This window comes from Coptis chinensis, chromosome 8 (genome assembly GCF_015680905.1).
Source record: "Coptis chinensis isolate HL-2020 chromosome 8, ASM1568090v1, whole genome shotgun sequence".
Lineage (NCBI taxonomy): Eukaryota > Viridiplantae > Streptophyta > Magnoliopsida > Ranunculales > Ranunculaceae > Coptis > Coptis chinensis.
The window spans coordinates 4,608,525-4,622,887 of NC_141463.1; the positions used below are offsets into that span (position 1 = coordinate 4,608,525).

The window sequence follows — 14,363 nt, forward strand, 5'->3', positions numbered from 1 at the left end:
GTTATTACATGTACTTTAGGTAGTAACAATCAACCAAAAATATAATGTTATAGATATCTAACCGGAAGGAATAACAAATGGATTATGTCTAGTACAAGCGTTATCCAAAAAACTCTTTGGTCATGTGCTGTCCCTTCCCATCCAACTAGTACATATGCGAACTTCAAGTCGAATGAGCAAGCTGCTAACGCATTTTGAGAAGAAAAGTCCTTCCTACCACTCCTAAATCTTTCTACATCCTCTTCTGGAACAGTAGCTCTAATATGAGTACCATCTAGTGCTCCCAAACAATCCTTGAAATATTGTGCATATCTAACCTCACTTACGATTAAAGATGCGGTTCATCCAGCATGTATGGCTTCTCCATGGTTAGCTACCAAGCATGGGTACAATTTCAAAACAGCAACAAGTACTTCATTAAATTGTCGACAAATAGTCTCTTGTGATCAGAAAAATTGACCCGACAACACACTATGCCTCACATCATGCCCAAGTAAATGTAGGAATCTCATTAGTATTGAATGTGGTGTTGATATTCTTCTTTTTAGATATAACAATTAATAGGTCTTATCGATAATAAAATGATATTGAATGAGGCCAAATGGACCTCTAACTTGATCTTAACGAATACCAACTAGCAAAATTGGTAAAACCTTTGGGTGATGATACCAGAGGTCTGGGGTTCGAACCCCACCATCAATGAGTTCTTGATCTCGTTTAAAAACGTAACTTGCCAATCCAAAAAAAAAAACCTTGATCTTAACAAATACCTTGTCACCACATTCTTCATATTTGACCTTTGAATGATAGAACAATTGATTGAACATAAACCTCATCTTGCGTATATGATTGTTGCTTATTGCATGATATATTCATTTTTCTTGCATACACATACCGTCAATCGATATAATCAAACGACATTGTTGGTGCTCCCTACGTTTTAACAAAGAAAAACCTTGTTGTCCACTTCCTTTGAGAGCCTCCCTTCATCCCAATGACTCCTTGATATATTTTCAAGTTTCTATAATTATCTCCATGATCATATATCAAAGGGACTTCTCTAGCTTAGTGTTGATCTCCACAAGTATTCATTCAATGATCCGCGGTGTCTCTTTTGATTCCTGATGATGTATACTTTTTAATTGTGTGCTTATTGTTATGCTTTCATTTAGATATGTTGGAAATAAGGCCGGGTCAGACCTGATATGGATAAACGCCCACCAAGATAAGGATAAACCACCGGGATAAGGATAACCACCAGGTATTGGGATGAGTATAGGACTCTATCCTTAGCCGATTTTGGATAAGTATGGGACTCTATCCTAGCCGAATTTGAGGAGGTGGGAGAGCTCTATAAATAGAACCACCACCACCCCACATATTGATCATCCCAAAAACGAGCATATCTATCTCTCCATTTAATGGTGGCCTCCAACGTTTTTTAAAGAAGAAGCTAGTTTTTTTTTTCGTGGAGATTCCATAGGCGGTAACCTCCATTGCTAGCCATTGTCAGTTTTTGGTTCTTGGTTCGTGAACAAAAGTTGCTTCCCGTTCGTGGTTGGAACTTGACTCTAGCTAAGTTGAGAAGAAGAAGAAGATCTTGAGTGTGCCAAGAACATCACCTTCTCCGGTAGATCAAAGCTTGGAACTTCGAATTGAAAGCTGTGACCAAGGTACGATATTCTGTTTCCGCTGCGCTACTTTATGCATGTGATATAGCATAATTGTACATATCGTAGGAATCATGCACGATACATTGGTAAAAACCCTACAAGGCACTTGTCCGCTCTGATCTCATAATCTTTCTTGGACATTGGATCTGTCTCGAGGATTTTGGACAACATAATGAAGGTTTGCCTGCAGTTTTGTTGGAACATAGAATGTGATAGTGTTAATACAACAGAACTGGAACATATAATTGAGTTACGACCAAAATATTTTTAATTATGTGTGGTTTCTCTATGTAAGGTGGGGTATACATAAGATACTGCCTTGCTATTGTGTGCAGCAGGGAGAATAAATATGCACATACCTCTACTAGTAGCATATCCTATAATGATCGTGGCCTCTTAAATTCATCCGGGTGCCCCTGAATAAATAATGAAATCAAAACACCCAAATACCATTTACAAAGATAATTTAGTTTAATTTGGAGTAATTGGTGATTTCATGTGCTGGTGAATAAAAAAAAATCAAAACCACGCCGTCATTTGAATTGTACGCCACCATTAATGGCCAAGTTTAATTAGCCATCAATACCGACTTTAATTAGCTATTACCAGAATTTTTTTCAATTTCTGATTCCTCAATTAGTTTCGACTATACAGACTTCTAGACTCCCTTCTACTTCTTCTTCAAACTCCAAAGCTTCTTTACTCCCTTCAACTACAGGTACATATATTAATTTATTAACAACCCCATTGTTTTATGGAGGGATTGGAATTCGAAGGGGAGGTCTCATTTCCATGTTGATAATGTACCTACTGAAGCAACTCCCACTGAAAAGGTTCGATTTATTTAGATTATTGTTTTTTTTGTTAGTGCTCATTTTAGAATTGAAGTATAGTTAACTTACTACTAGAATCTTATCTGGGAGTCCGTCATTGCACATTAGTGTTTGGTTGATTTTTTTGAGTTTAAGTATGAACAACCATTCATTTCTATATACATATTTTACAGTGTTGTTTTTTACTAGATCATTTTATTATGGTATTGCGATGTGGACTAGGTTTTATGTTTTTATTGTATAGATTTCATGTAGATTTTCTGGGTGCCTTTTAGTTGTTGGTTGGTGATTTTGAATTTTGAATTTTTGTTTTGGTTGAGAACAAGTTGTTTGTAATTGCATAAACTGATCACAATTTTCTTTAAGAATCTAATTGACGAAATGCACAGGTGGCCTTTAGGTTTTTGTTAATCAACTTGACTTAATTCTTACCACCCGTTTTTTAGAACAGAAGTTCCAGGTTTAACTTGACCAAATGTCTGTGATAACTACTTACTGTGAACTTGTGCACTGTGTTGTTTTCAGGCTCAGAGGGTTGCCGCTAAGGGAAATCAGCGGCCAGTGTATCCTTTTAATTTGCTGCAATAGTCGGGCAGGATGAAATGAAACTGTGTCTACTACTTAATGTGATTGATCCAAAAATTGGAGGAGCCATGATCATGGGTGATCGAGGGACTGGAAAATCAACCACAGTGCGGTCCTTAGTGGACTTACTTCCTGAAATTAAGGTTGTTTATGGGGATCCCTTCAACTCTGATCCTGAAGATCCTGAATCTATGGGGATGGAAGTTAGAGAGAGCATCCTAAGAGGAGAGGAACTTCCTGTAGCGACGACCAAAATCACTATGGTTGATCTCCCTCTTGGTGCCACTGAGGATAGAGTTTGTGGAACCATTGACATTGAGAAGGCTCTGACTGAGGGTGTGAAAGCATTTGAGCCAGGTCTACTTGCCAAAGCTAATAGAGGGATTCTTTTACGTGGATGAAGTAAATCTATTGGACGATCACTTGGTTGATGCACTTCTAGACTCTGCTGCTTCTGGGTGGAATACAGTTGAGCGAGAGGGTATCTCAATTTCACATCCTGCACGATTTATTTTGATTGGTTCAGGTAATCCTGAAGAGGGTGAACTGAGGCCTCAGCTTCTTGATCGGTTTGGAATGCATGCACAAGTGGGGACTGTAAGGGATGCAGAGCTCAGGGTGAAGATTGTGGAGGAAAGGGCAAGGTTTGACCAGAACCCAAAGGAGTTCCGCACAGCATATGAGGAGGAGCAACAGAAGCTCCAGGATCAGATTGACTCAGCTAGGAGTGCTCTTTCCTCTGTTCAGATTGATCATGAACTCCGAGTAAAGATCTCCAAAGTGTATGCTGAGCTCAATGTTGATGGATTGAGAGGTGATATCGTCACAAACAGAGCAGCAAAGGCATTAGCTGCACTGAAGGGAAGAGATACAGTAAGTGCAGAGGATATAACTACTGTTATTCCCAACTGCCTAAGATACCGTCTTAGGAAGGACCCACTGGAATCGATTGACTCTGGTTTACTTGTTATAGAAAAGTTCTATGAAGTGTTCAGCTGAGTGAGGTAACATTGCGGCCTTTTCTTGTAACTTTTGTTTGACTGGTTTTTCCCCCTTCCTCTTCCCAATCTCTCTGTCTCCCCTCTCTCTCTCAAATCTCATTGCTCTCCAAATTCTCGCTGGGGTTTTATGCCCACCTTCTCACCTTCAACAAATCGTTTGATTACCAGAATTTTTTTCAATTTCTGATTCCTCAATTAGTTTCGACTATACTAAATCAATTATCTTTTTCTTTTCTCTATTCAGGTTCAATACTAACCCACTCATTATCTGGGAGTTGTTAAATTTTAATAAATGATTATTGGGCTTCATAATCTTAACTTTATAGCGCGCCATTAGTTAGTTCCATGTTGTTAATTTAACATATATATGTATCTCATTCCAGTGTCAAAGAAGAACCAAAATTATGAAGCGACCATAATTCATTTCGAGAATCTCTTTGAGAGATATGGAAGCCCAATAATCATTTTGAATTTGATCAAGGTAGGTAGCTCTGTAAATTTGAGGAAATGTAATTTTTGAATGCATATTGTATGGAATAGTTACATATACTTGGGCATCTTATTTCAACAGTTTACTATCTCTGCTTAGGATTTCCAACTTTATTTTTGTTTGTCATCATTGTTGGCTTATAACAGTCACGGGAGAAGAAGCCTCAAGAATCTATCCTACGTGCAGAGTTTGCTAATGCGATCAAATTTATTAATAATGATTTACCAGAAGCTAGCCGTATAAAATTCCTTCATTGGGATAATCATAAACATTGTAGAAGGTTTGTCAGGATATCAGTTATTTTCCTGTTGATGCTTGGTCTTCCTGGAGAGCATAATTTGTACTAAAAGATTATTATTTTCTGTTTTGCAGAAGAGATAAGAACATGTTAGCTGTACTGGTCAAGTTGGCCTAGGTCTTGAGAATGGAATTTACAATGTAAACCTGCAGTTTGCGGAGACTGGTTTTCCTCCTGCAAGTTCAAGAACTTGGCAGAGTCTGGGAAGGCGTGTTTTTGATATATATCTAAAGGTAGGCATTTTTATTTTTATTTTTTTTAAATAGCATTTTCTTCAGGCCTTACAAGTTTTTTTAATCGTTCTAGAAGAGGAGATGATTAAGAAGGCCTTACAATTTTGACAATGTTCTTTAAGAAATATGTATGTATCTCTAGAAAAAGAGTGGGCCTGAGAATACCAAATGTATGCACCTTGGCCATATAATGTTACGTGTGTGGACTTTGAGATCAGCCTTTATCTAGAAAATCAGCAACTCATCGATATTCCTAATTTAAATGTCTATGATATTCTTGGTTTCAAAATGTTTAGCAATTAAAGTTACTGAATCAATCATAATAAAACATTGCTATCGATAGAAATGGTGAAAAGATTTAGATATTGCTGATTCATTGGAGTTTATAGATGCTATTCCAACCCACTTCCTTTTAATTATAACATATCTAAGTGAACGAGTAATCTCTAATGTTTCTGAAACATACTTATTTATGTGCCAGGGGGGGGGCTGCGTGTCAAGGACTTTGACATAAGAAGGGAGGTTGGTGGTTTCGTAAACCGAGCTGTTCAAAGATTATACCAAGTTCGGGTATCTGAGAACTTCCTTGAGATTCATCTCTTCTGGGCTGGAAAGGGTACCTACACCATACCTGTACGAGGTTATTACAGACCATCTATTTCGGCTATCAGTGTTACACCTGGTAAATAGTGAACAGACTGTAAATGCTAATGGTGTCAATTACTTGTGCCACTACTCTGACTATTGAGCTACTAACAGATTTCAAACCAACTTTCTGCAACTGTCCACCTCACGGGTTCGAAAACTTCAAATAATAGGACTGACATGATTGTTGGTATCCACGGTTTCCATTGGGCTTTTGAGCATTATATGTGCTATCACTATCTTTTATTTTAGAAGGAAAAGATCAAGAAGCAAAGTAGACGATGGTAAGTACTTCCTTACAATCGATAAACAGAGTAGGACCGTCATTTTGGAAAATAAAATTAATTATTTCCTATTTGCCTCTACTATATCATTTGTATTTTCAAATAATAAAAACATTGTGTGTTGTTTAAATTAAGTTAACTGTACCTTGGGCTTGGATAAATGCTCGGTGAGTATCGCTTGCCTTGAGACATTTTGTTCTTAGTTGGGCGTTGTGAGTACGGTACATTAGGTATTAAAGTTTAAACCAATACTCAGTTCAACTCCATGAAGTTGGTTTCCGAGTATTGCAACATTATTACGGTCTTATGTTTTTACTATAAGTGAATAAGTGATCACGTACCAAAACCATTTTTTCTTTATAGCTTCTGTTTATCTATCTCCTTTTACTGATTATAGGGTGAAAGAATTTGAGAGATTTTCAGATAGAAGTGATGTATACAGCTTTGGAGTATTCCTACTGGAGTTAGTAAGTGGGAAAGAAGCTTTGCAATCTGAGTCTTCAAAATCATAGAAGCTTGGTTGAATGGGTAATTAACTTCTTAATACAATGCTCTTATATGTTCTTAAAAGAGTGATCTTAAGTGGATTAGATAAATCCTCCTCTGATAAGATAATACAGTGAATATTTAGAGCTTTTAGGTGTTCTCATTTTTTTTATTGAGTATTATGTAAGTGTATTAAACTTTGGAACATCTAACTCAAAATCAATTGGCAATGAGTGGAGCCGACCTAGGAACACATATGCTATTATGCAAGACTTTAAAGTTTATACTTCTGATGTGGGACAATGTCCCGTGGGGCATGACTAGAGCCTAAATACTGCCCAACACATAGATTTTGATTTAGCGGGTAAGATGAAAGGCGGGTTGCTTCCATGGACTGGCCAGAGATACCCAAAAACAAAAGTTTGGTCTCGGCGCAACACCATCGCCAAGGATTGATCCAAGAACTTTACTCATAGGTTGAAGTTGGGAATCAAGCAATTTAAACGGCTGCTAGTGTGTCTGTTCAGGCATAATGTTAATTGTAAGTGTGCTCACCCAAATTATATATGTTTACACTATTTGGTAAGTTTTGTTTGAAACGTGCATCTTGCTAGTGTAGTTAAAGTAGTAGCAACTTGTAGTAAATTAATGTATTTCTGAGAAAAGAAATGTACATAAGAAAATGTATATAAATGTTTTTGAAAATTAGAACACAAAGATATTGATTGTTGAGTAAGTAAATTTCTTTCATGCTTTGATGTTGGTAGCAACTAGCAACAAATACGTTTCATTAGGTACATAGTATCTAATTTCTACTATATACCCAACTAAAGATCTTGATGTCTGCTTTCTGATTATTGCAATTTGACTTCTTAAGTTCCTGGGATTTTCAAAAGAGAACATGGAATGGTAAACCTGTAGTTGGCTGTTAAACAATTGCTCCTTATAATGTCAGGTAGCAATGCAATAAATGTTACATCAACTCCATATAGGTAAAATGTTACTAAACTTTAAAGGCCTGATGTCAAGCCTGGAGGGTTGCGGAAAAATCTTGGGATCTATTTTCACCTTCACTTCGATGGATCTAAACAGAAAAGAAAGAATGTGTTGGCTGACTGCTCTTGTGGTGGTAGAGTTCAGTCAGCCTCTCATAAGATTAGTTTTGACAGAATGAGGTAGAGGAAGTTGGAAGTATATCTTGTATGCGACTGTGTTTACTCCATCCTTTTTTGTTTTTGGTGGTTTTTTCTATTTTTGTTTCTTCTGTTATGGTTTCCTAATGTTTTCTCCCCCACAGGAATTTAATAAGAAATCAAATTCTTTGTACACTATACTGCGATGTAGCAGGCTTGTTGGTAGTCAACAAGCCCCCTTCTTGAGAAGGTTTCTCTTGCGCCTCAACTTCAATTCCTTCTTTGAGGTAAAACTTTATATTGTATGTGCTTCATGATATTTCTAGTTTCATTGGTCAAATCAATACAACTAATGGACCCTTCATCTTATCAAACAGAGGAGTACTGAATGTTGTCAGATCCGCTTCCTACCCTTCCAGACCTGCACTAGTGATTAGTATGTAATAGTTGCAATGTTGCATTCCATTAGATGCAAAGTGCGCTGATGTGGATTGGCCAGCCATATGTAAGAAAGCTTCTGCCAATAAATTGATGAATGATAATGTGCTTGAAAAATGGCTTGACTGGGTCTTGGATCTAGAGTGTCTAGTAGCTAGCTTGCGTGCTTGGTAAACAGTGGGCGAGGCGAAAAGTACTTGAGCCATCATGGAGGGACTTCTACGGGTGTTCAAAGCTTGTATTTGGAAGTTGGTAAATGGTGAACGAGGCGGATAGTACTTGAGCCATCATGGAGGGACTTCTACGTGTGTTTGAAGCTTGCATTTGGAAGTTTCCTTCTGGGGACTTCGGTATCTGCGGGTGCAAAGATTTGTGTATTATTATTCTTGAATTCTGGCCGTTTTGTGTGTGGCTTTTGATTTCAGCTCTCTTAGCAAGAAAATTTTGTTGTAAATGTATCATTGTTTCCTAATGGGCTAATGGTAGTGCAATCTTATCTTTGGCTTATAAGCTCCTCCTCTACTTCTATAATTCTATTCCCAGAGGCTGCAGTCAAAAACTTTGTAAGCAAGAAAGACATCTGATGTTTTCAAAGACAGAAAGATCCACCAAGGCACCAACCATAATCAAACACATTCGTACTATACCTTCCTAATAACTAATTCAGATCGTGATATGAAAACGTATCAACTCTAATATGCTGTTTCTCTAAGGTATGGAAAGAAAATATGGGGCTTAACCAAGTCACTGTTTGTCTATGAACTGAGTTAGTGATTCGACCTATTAGCACTTCTATTATGAATCTTCTCCACAATAAATAACACAGAAATATCTTAGTTGAGTATATGATTTGATAGTGGGATCCCCTCAATCATCACTTTCAGTTTTACAATGCAAAGTTACCCTACGAAGTTGATATACGTACTGCTACTGCTACTGCTACATGAGGAAACATGTGAAACCTTACCATTACAGCCACAAGCCCACAACGATAAACACGCTATGTTGCTGGCACAACACAAAATACATGGAAGGAACAAGTAATTCTCAGTAGCAAGTTTGAGATCAACGCACAAGTTTAGGAGGCATAATCATGAATATCTGCTTAAGTAAGGGGAGAGATGTTGATACACTAAACTGACACATTGTAATGACAAACACTTTTGTGGTGCACAATGAGAAGATATAAGGGCTGGTTTTTTGTGTTTTATGTTGTTTCTCGGCTTCTTGTTATTGTTATGATGATTACTACGCCAATTCCAAGGACCAAGGTCATGAATAAGAAGACATTACACATGCATGGAACATTAGCTTTTAGAGAAAGCACTCCTGAAACCAGACTAAGCCAATAATCGGAGACAGTTAAATTCACATTTTGATAGTGAGCTAAACCTAGCAAAACAAAGACTAAAGAGGATGTAACCACAGGAAATCAAAGAAACAAATCGAAAAAAATGAAAAAATAAATAATCAATAAAAGCAGGGCAGACAGGTCCTGTGTTCCTATACTCTTCTATACATTAGAGTGGAATGGAAAAGAGCTAGGCAGACAAGAAGGCCTCTCTTCATTTAACTAAGGAAAGACCAGATTCTTGAGCAAATGTTTCCTGCATATCGTTGACTATGAGTATGTGTAGCTAGAGAAGCTCCTATGCTAACAAGAAAATTGAAAAAGAAGGAAAAACAAAAATCAAGACAACACAAGATTTACGTGGTTCGGCATTGTGCCTACTTCCACAGGGAGCGAGAATCATTTCATTAAGTTCAAGTTTTGATACATGGATTGCCTTTGGAGATGCAATTAGCACATATTCTCTTGTCTTTCTTCTTCTTACTTCCTCTGTTCATTCTTTCTTCTTCTGTCTCTCTTCTCTATAAATGACTGGCACAAGCTTCTTCACATGCCCATCAGTAGCTTCTTCCTGCTTCCTCTGTTCAACACTTCAATAGATATGATGTTATTATTAGCACACAGTTGCTATTTTAAATCAGCCTCACCGGCATCATTATCCTCCTCTTCTTCTAGCAGTTCTGATTCTAGTTTATTTGAAAACTCCTCTAAGCCAAACTTGTCGTCATTGTTATTATTAGCACACAGTTGAGTACTCGATGCTTGAGCAAGAAGATCAGATGGAGATTTGGGCTCATCTTCCAGAGAAGCTAATAACTCATCTAGATTAATGAGAGTGTCTGGACTGGAAAACATTTCAACATCAGTAGGCACGCTCACAGCACCACCAGATTCTACTTTACCATCATCATGTGGTGTGCATATTAAAGGATGCAACCTTGAACTTGAGTCATCAGTATAATCAGTAAACTGAAGCCGAATAGGAGAACCTTGGTAAGAAGTTCGGGCAGGTTTAGGGTTGGGCGTGTAGGGAAGGGGGTCGTTATCCTCCCGAACCCTCTTTCTAGTATTCTTCTCTAAGATATCTGAACTTGAACATGCGCTGTTATTGGACTTTTTGATGATCTTACAAAGAGCCCATACTTGTTGACCAGGAGGATTAACACTCAAAGTGTACTCATGCATTATCCAACTTACTTCTTTCTTTGATTCATCATTACCATAAAAATTCAGAGTTTTCATATACCCAATAATTAGAGACTTATCTTGAGGGTCGTAGATCGCCGCGTCTCTGACTCCCCCTTTAATCTTGCCACGACCCTGCATCTTCCACCTTCCTTTATCGCTGACTGTTCTATCCACATTCGTTCCTCCATATTTCTTCTTGATGACAGTCAAGAAGTACATCTCTGTTGCCGAACTTCCGTTGAATATCTCGGCAGGTTCCTCGCTCCCATATAAGTCTTTTGTAACAATAATATTCTTCATTATCCCATCTAAACCTCCTCCATAGGCATAGGAATTACGTAGGTAATATATCATCTCAACCTCAGTTGGAACAAAATAAAATCCCACCGGAATTATCGGAAACATCTTCACTACGTAAATTTTTTTTTATTTTCTGATGAATGGGTGGGCTGTTTATTTATAGAGATAATTGTCGGTTGTCAAATATTTCCAGCTTGAGATTCAAGCCAAGTTCTCTCAGCCATTTGATCAAATGTCTTTTTGGCGGGAGTACTTCTGATCGATCAACATTGTGCCATAGTGAAGGGTCCATCCTTTGACAGCCGGGGTACCTGGGGTCTCCAATTTTGTGAGATATCAGATGCGTTTTTTTTTCTGTTTGTCTTTGTTTTCCTTTTTCTTATTGTTCATATATTTCGAGAATTTTGTAGTTTTTTCTTTTAAATTCTTTCATTAAGTTCCTTACCAAAAAGTTCCTCTGTCGTCCATTGCATATTCCTCTCTTTAGTCCGTCAGGGATGATACTCATTGATTGTATCAGAACAGCTGAAAATAGTTGAAGATATATATCTTTAGGTTTATTCATGTAACATCTTCCATGTTTTTATGTCTTTCTTTTGTCATGCTTTATTGTTCATCCTACTTTTACTGTATATCAGTTGTACATCAAAGTCATTTTTTGGTTTTTATTTATTAATTATGTAAATCTCTGATTGTTTGAATATAAATGTTATAATTGCAGAAGCACATAGTGTTTCAGCAGACCTCATGTCCATTTTACAATCAATATTCGCAGCTAAAGAAATTGAGATAGCTTAAGACTTCCGATAGTGAACCAAGGAGAAATATCAGGAGACCGACTTGATTTTTGTTTTAGAATTTAGTTTGTACTTTGCAGTTTGCACTATATCTTTTTACCTGAACAAGAATCCACACCTTTGGTGTACAGTTTTCTTCTATTTTTCTACCTAAATCTAATAGATATGCATGTATGCTTTCACAATGAGTACTTAATTCTAAATGAAGAATAAAACATCATTTTGGTTAATTGGAGGTGCAAGTTCCAAAATAGTGGGGATAAATTTGTGACTTCGACACAAGGATTAACATGCATACCAAGTTCAACTGATCAACTCTGTGATTTCATCACATATCTGTTCTTCTGCTTGCAACCTTAGCAAAGGTGAGCTATAACCAAACGTGAACCTGTGCTTAGTATAAGATGCACTTGGAATCGAGTCAACTGACTGAATGGTCTTCCCCATATAATAATTTTCAGTTTTGGAAAATTTATAAGACTTATTGCTTTGATTATTTTGCAATGGCAGGTTGCTTGATAAATATTCTGACTTTGATATATACCTGTGTAAGTAGAACCTTTTATAGTACTTAATCCATGTAAACATAACCATTTACATAAGTTATTTCTTTGGCAATATACAAAGGTGTTCAATCTATTATGTTGCTTTGAATAATCAAGTACCCTAATGCCAACTGGATTATCATCCAGCAAGATATTGCAGTGAATTTAGTTGGCGACCGTGTATTGTCTAGTTATGTAACATTTTGAGGATCAGTGGTTTCATCATTGTAGAGTTTTTTTTTATTATTATTATTATTATTTTTTTTTTGTATAAGATAACTCGAGTTAGTAATGTACTATGCAAGTTTCTTATGTCATTTGTGTCTTTCTGAATTTTCTTTATTGCACTCTTCCAGGAGGCATTTTTCATTAGCATTGCCAGTAGATGTTTATAATTTCAAGCTTATCCAAGGCAGAGGGGAAGTGGTAAGTTGAACTTTAATTGCTTTGATTGCTTAAGTTGACGTATATCTATGTCATCTTTATAGAAACCTATGATGTGCAAAATGCCGAGGTCTCAATAACTTAGATAACAAGCACCTCATCCAATATAACATTTGAATGGTATACTATCTGTGTTTCTAGCAAAGAAATTGTACTGTCAGGTGTTGGCTTTATTTCCGAGGGTTTTAGCAGAAGGTGGTATATGTCCTAACAATGCTACTTTTGCTACTGTTCTTCGGGTGTGTAGTGGTGAGAATTTGAGTTTCCACTATGTTGATCAAATTCACGCTATGATTATACATTATGGTTTTGAAACTGATCCAATAGTATGTAACCCTTTGATTGATTTGTATTCAGAGAGTGGAGGCATAAGTTTGGCACAGTCAATTTTCGAGAAGTTGTCGTTCCACAACAACATTTCTTGGGTAGCTATGATCTCTGGTCTGTCTCAAAACAGACATGAAAAAGAACCTCTTAATCTCTTTTGTGAAATGCAAAAGTCAGGTACTATCCCTACCCCTTATGTCTTTCCAGTGCACTAAGTGCTTCTATGAAGTACAAATATGGGGAGCAGCTGCATGGACAAGTCCTTAAGTGGGGGTTAAGTCTTTTGCAATCGGAGAGCTTATTTTATTTTCAGTACTTAGGATGAAGCTTAAATTTAGACTGTTGTGGTTTGAGCAGTTATGTGTGGAAAATGAAAATTAGACTTTATTTGGGGAGTTTTGATACTAAAGTGCCTGCTAACTATGTGAATGTTTTAGATTAGGAACTATAGTTTAGTTGCTTATCAGTGGGATGAATTTTTTGGTATTACAGTGCTTCTTTGAAGTTTATCCCATTTGATACAATCTGTGATCCTAGAATTCAATTTTTTTATTTTATAAAAGTTTGACTGTTCTTACTTCTCGATAATAACGCTTTAATTTATCTAATACATGAAAGCTATCACTACACCATGTACAGGCATTGGTGGAGATAAGCTTAAAGGCACATTTACCTATGATTTTTTCTACTGTTAATGGAGGGGGAAAAAAAGAAAAAGAAAAGTAACAAAGCCCGATGATTTGGATGGGTGAACTTACAGCAATATCCACTAGCTATACTGAATTTGGGTCAGCCTGATGATTGGGATGGACTACCAACTACCAAGTGGAGGAAGGCAGCAGCATATAGCACATCAGGTGTTTAAATTTAAATTCCTACATACTTTGGTTTAGGTTCAGGTAGGAGTATAAGTTTAAAATCTTAGACTTTGCTAAACTTTCTTTGATGGTTGATCACCATTGTTGAATTTCTTCAGTTTTGATTTTCGTTTTCATAAGGTTATATTCTAATGGTGCTGGCCTGCTGACTGGAGTGATTGTAAGTGCCAGTTCACCATAACTACCAAATTCAATGTGAAACTTTAGAATATTTTGTTCACGTTTTTTTAGCCCACTATGTGCTTAAGGCGGAAGTTCTTTAGATGAATTTTGCGGTTTGAGATGGTAATATAGTGTGCAAAAATAAAATAAATTCAAGTGTAGTATATTCTTGCTATGTGAATTTGGTTTATTCGCTATAGATTTGTACAATTTTTTTGTATAATGGAAAGGGTATAGTGAGTGGATGATATGATCAGTTCTTTGGGGAATGC

The 14,363-nt window shown here is 36.8% G+C and overlaps 1 protein-coding gene, 1 long non-coding RNA gene and 1 pseudogene across 9 annotated transcripts; all 3 read left to right on the forward strand.

The window, feature by feature from the left end:
• Positions 1-1,845: 1,845 nt before the first annotated feature.
• LOC147479458 (magnesium-chelatase subunit ChlI, chloroplastic-like) lies at positions 1,846-4,401 on the forward strand (annotated as a pseudogene). Its single transcript, XR_015205401.1, has 4 exons — positions 1,846-1,851; positions 2,314-2,391; positions 3,032-4,095; positions 4,337-4,401. The product of XR_015205401.1 is annotated as a magnesium-chelatase subunit ChlI, chloroplastic-like (transcript).
• A 1,822-nt stretch (positions 4,402-6,223) lies between these two features.
• LOC147479459 (uncharacterized) lies at positions 6,224-8,612 on the forward strand. Of its 2 annotated transcripts, XR_015205716.1 has the most exons (3): positions 6,224-6,570; positions 7,005-7,948; positions 8,039-8,612. It is a non-coding gene; the product is annotated as an uncharacterized LOC147479459 (long non-coding RNA). The 2 variants fall into 2 exon arrangements; XR_015205715.1 differs by lacking the exon at positions 6,224-6,570 and having other exon boundaries at positions 6,578-7,948.
• A 3,209-nt stretch (positions 8,613-11,821) lies between these two features.
• LOC147479460 (pentatricopeptide repeat-containing protein At4g13650-like) lies at positions 11,822-14,149 on the forward strand. 6 transcript variants are annotated; one of them, XR_015206574.1, is made up of 5 exons: positions 11,822-12,283; positions 12,637-12,706; positions 12,886-12,973; positions 13,082-13,228; positions 13,691-14,149. XR_015206574.1 is itself a non-coding variant. In XM_086581116.1 (4 exons), the coding sequence occupies exons 1-4, from the start codon at positions 12,572-12,574 to the stop codon at positions 13,744-13,746; spliced, it is 426 nt and encodes a 141-aa protein (XP_086437242.1). In that variant the 5' UTR covers positions 11,822-12,571; the 3' UTR covers positions 13,747-14,149. The 6 variants fall into 6 exon arrangements, 1 of the variants encoding a protein (XP_086437242.1); XR_015206572.1 differs by having other exon boundaries at positions 11,824-12,283; positions 12,866-12,973; XR_015206573.1 differs by having other exon boundaries at positions 11,824-12,100; positions 12,866-12,973.
• The last annotated feature ends 214 nt before the right edge of the window (positions 14,150-14,363 follow it).

Bases quoted from the DNA above. Each gene is read 5' to 3' on its own strand.
- LOC147479460 (XM_086581116.1), top strand. From the start codon at position 12,572: ATGTACTATGCAAGTTTCTTATGTCATTTGTGTCTTTCTGAATTTTCT. The intron at 12,707-12,885 runs GTAAGTTGAACT...TTGTACTGTCAG, and splicing joins TCCAAGGCAGAGGGGAAGTG to GTGTTGGCTTTATTTCCGAG. The intron at 13,229-13,690 runs GTACTATCCCTA...CACCATGTACAG, and splicing joins TTGTGAAATGCAAAAGTCAG to GCATTGGTGGAGATAAGCTT.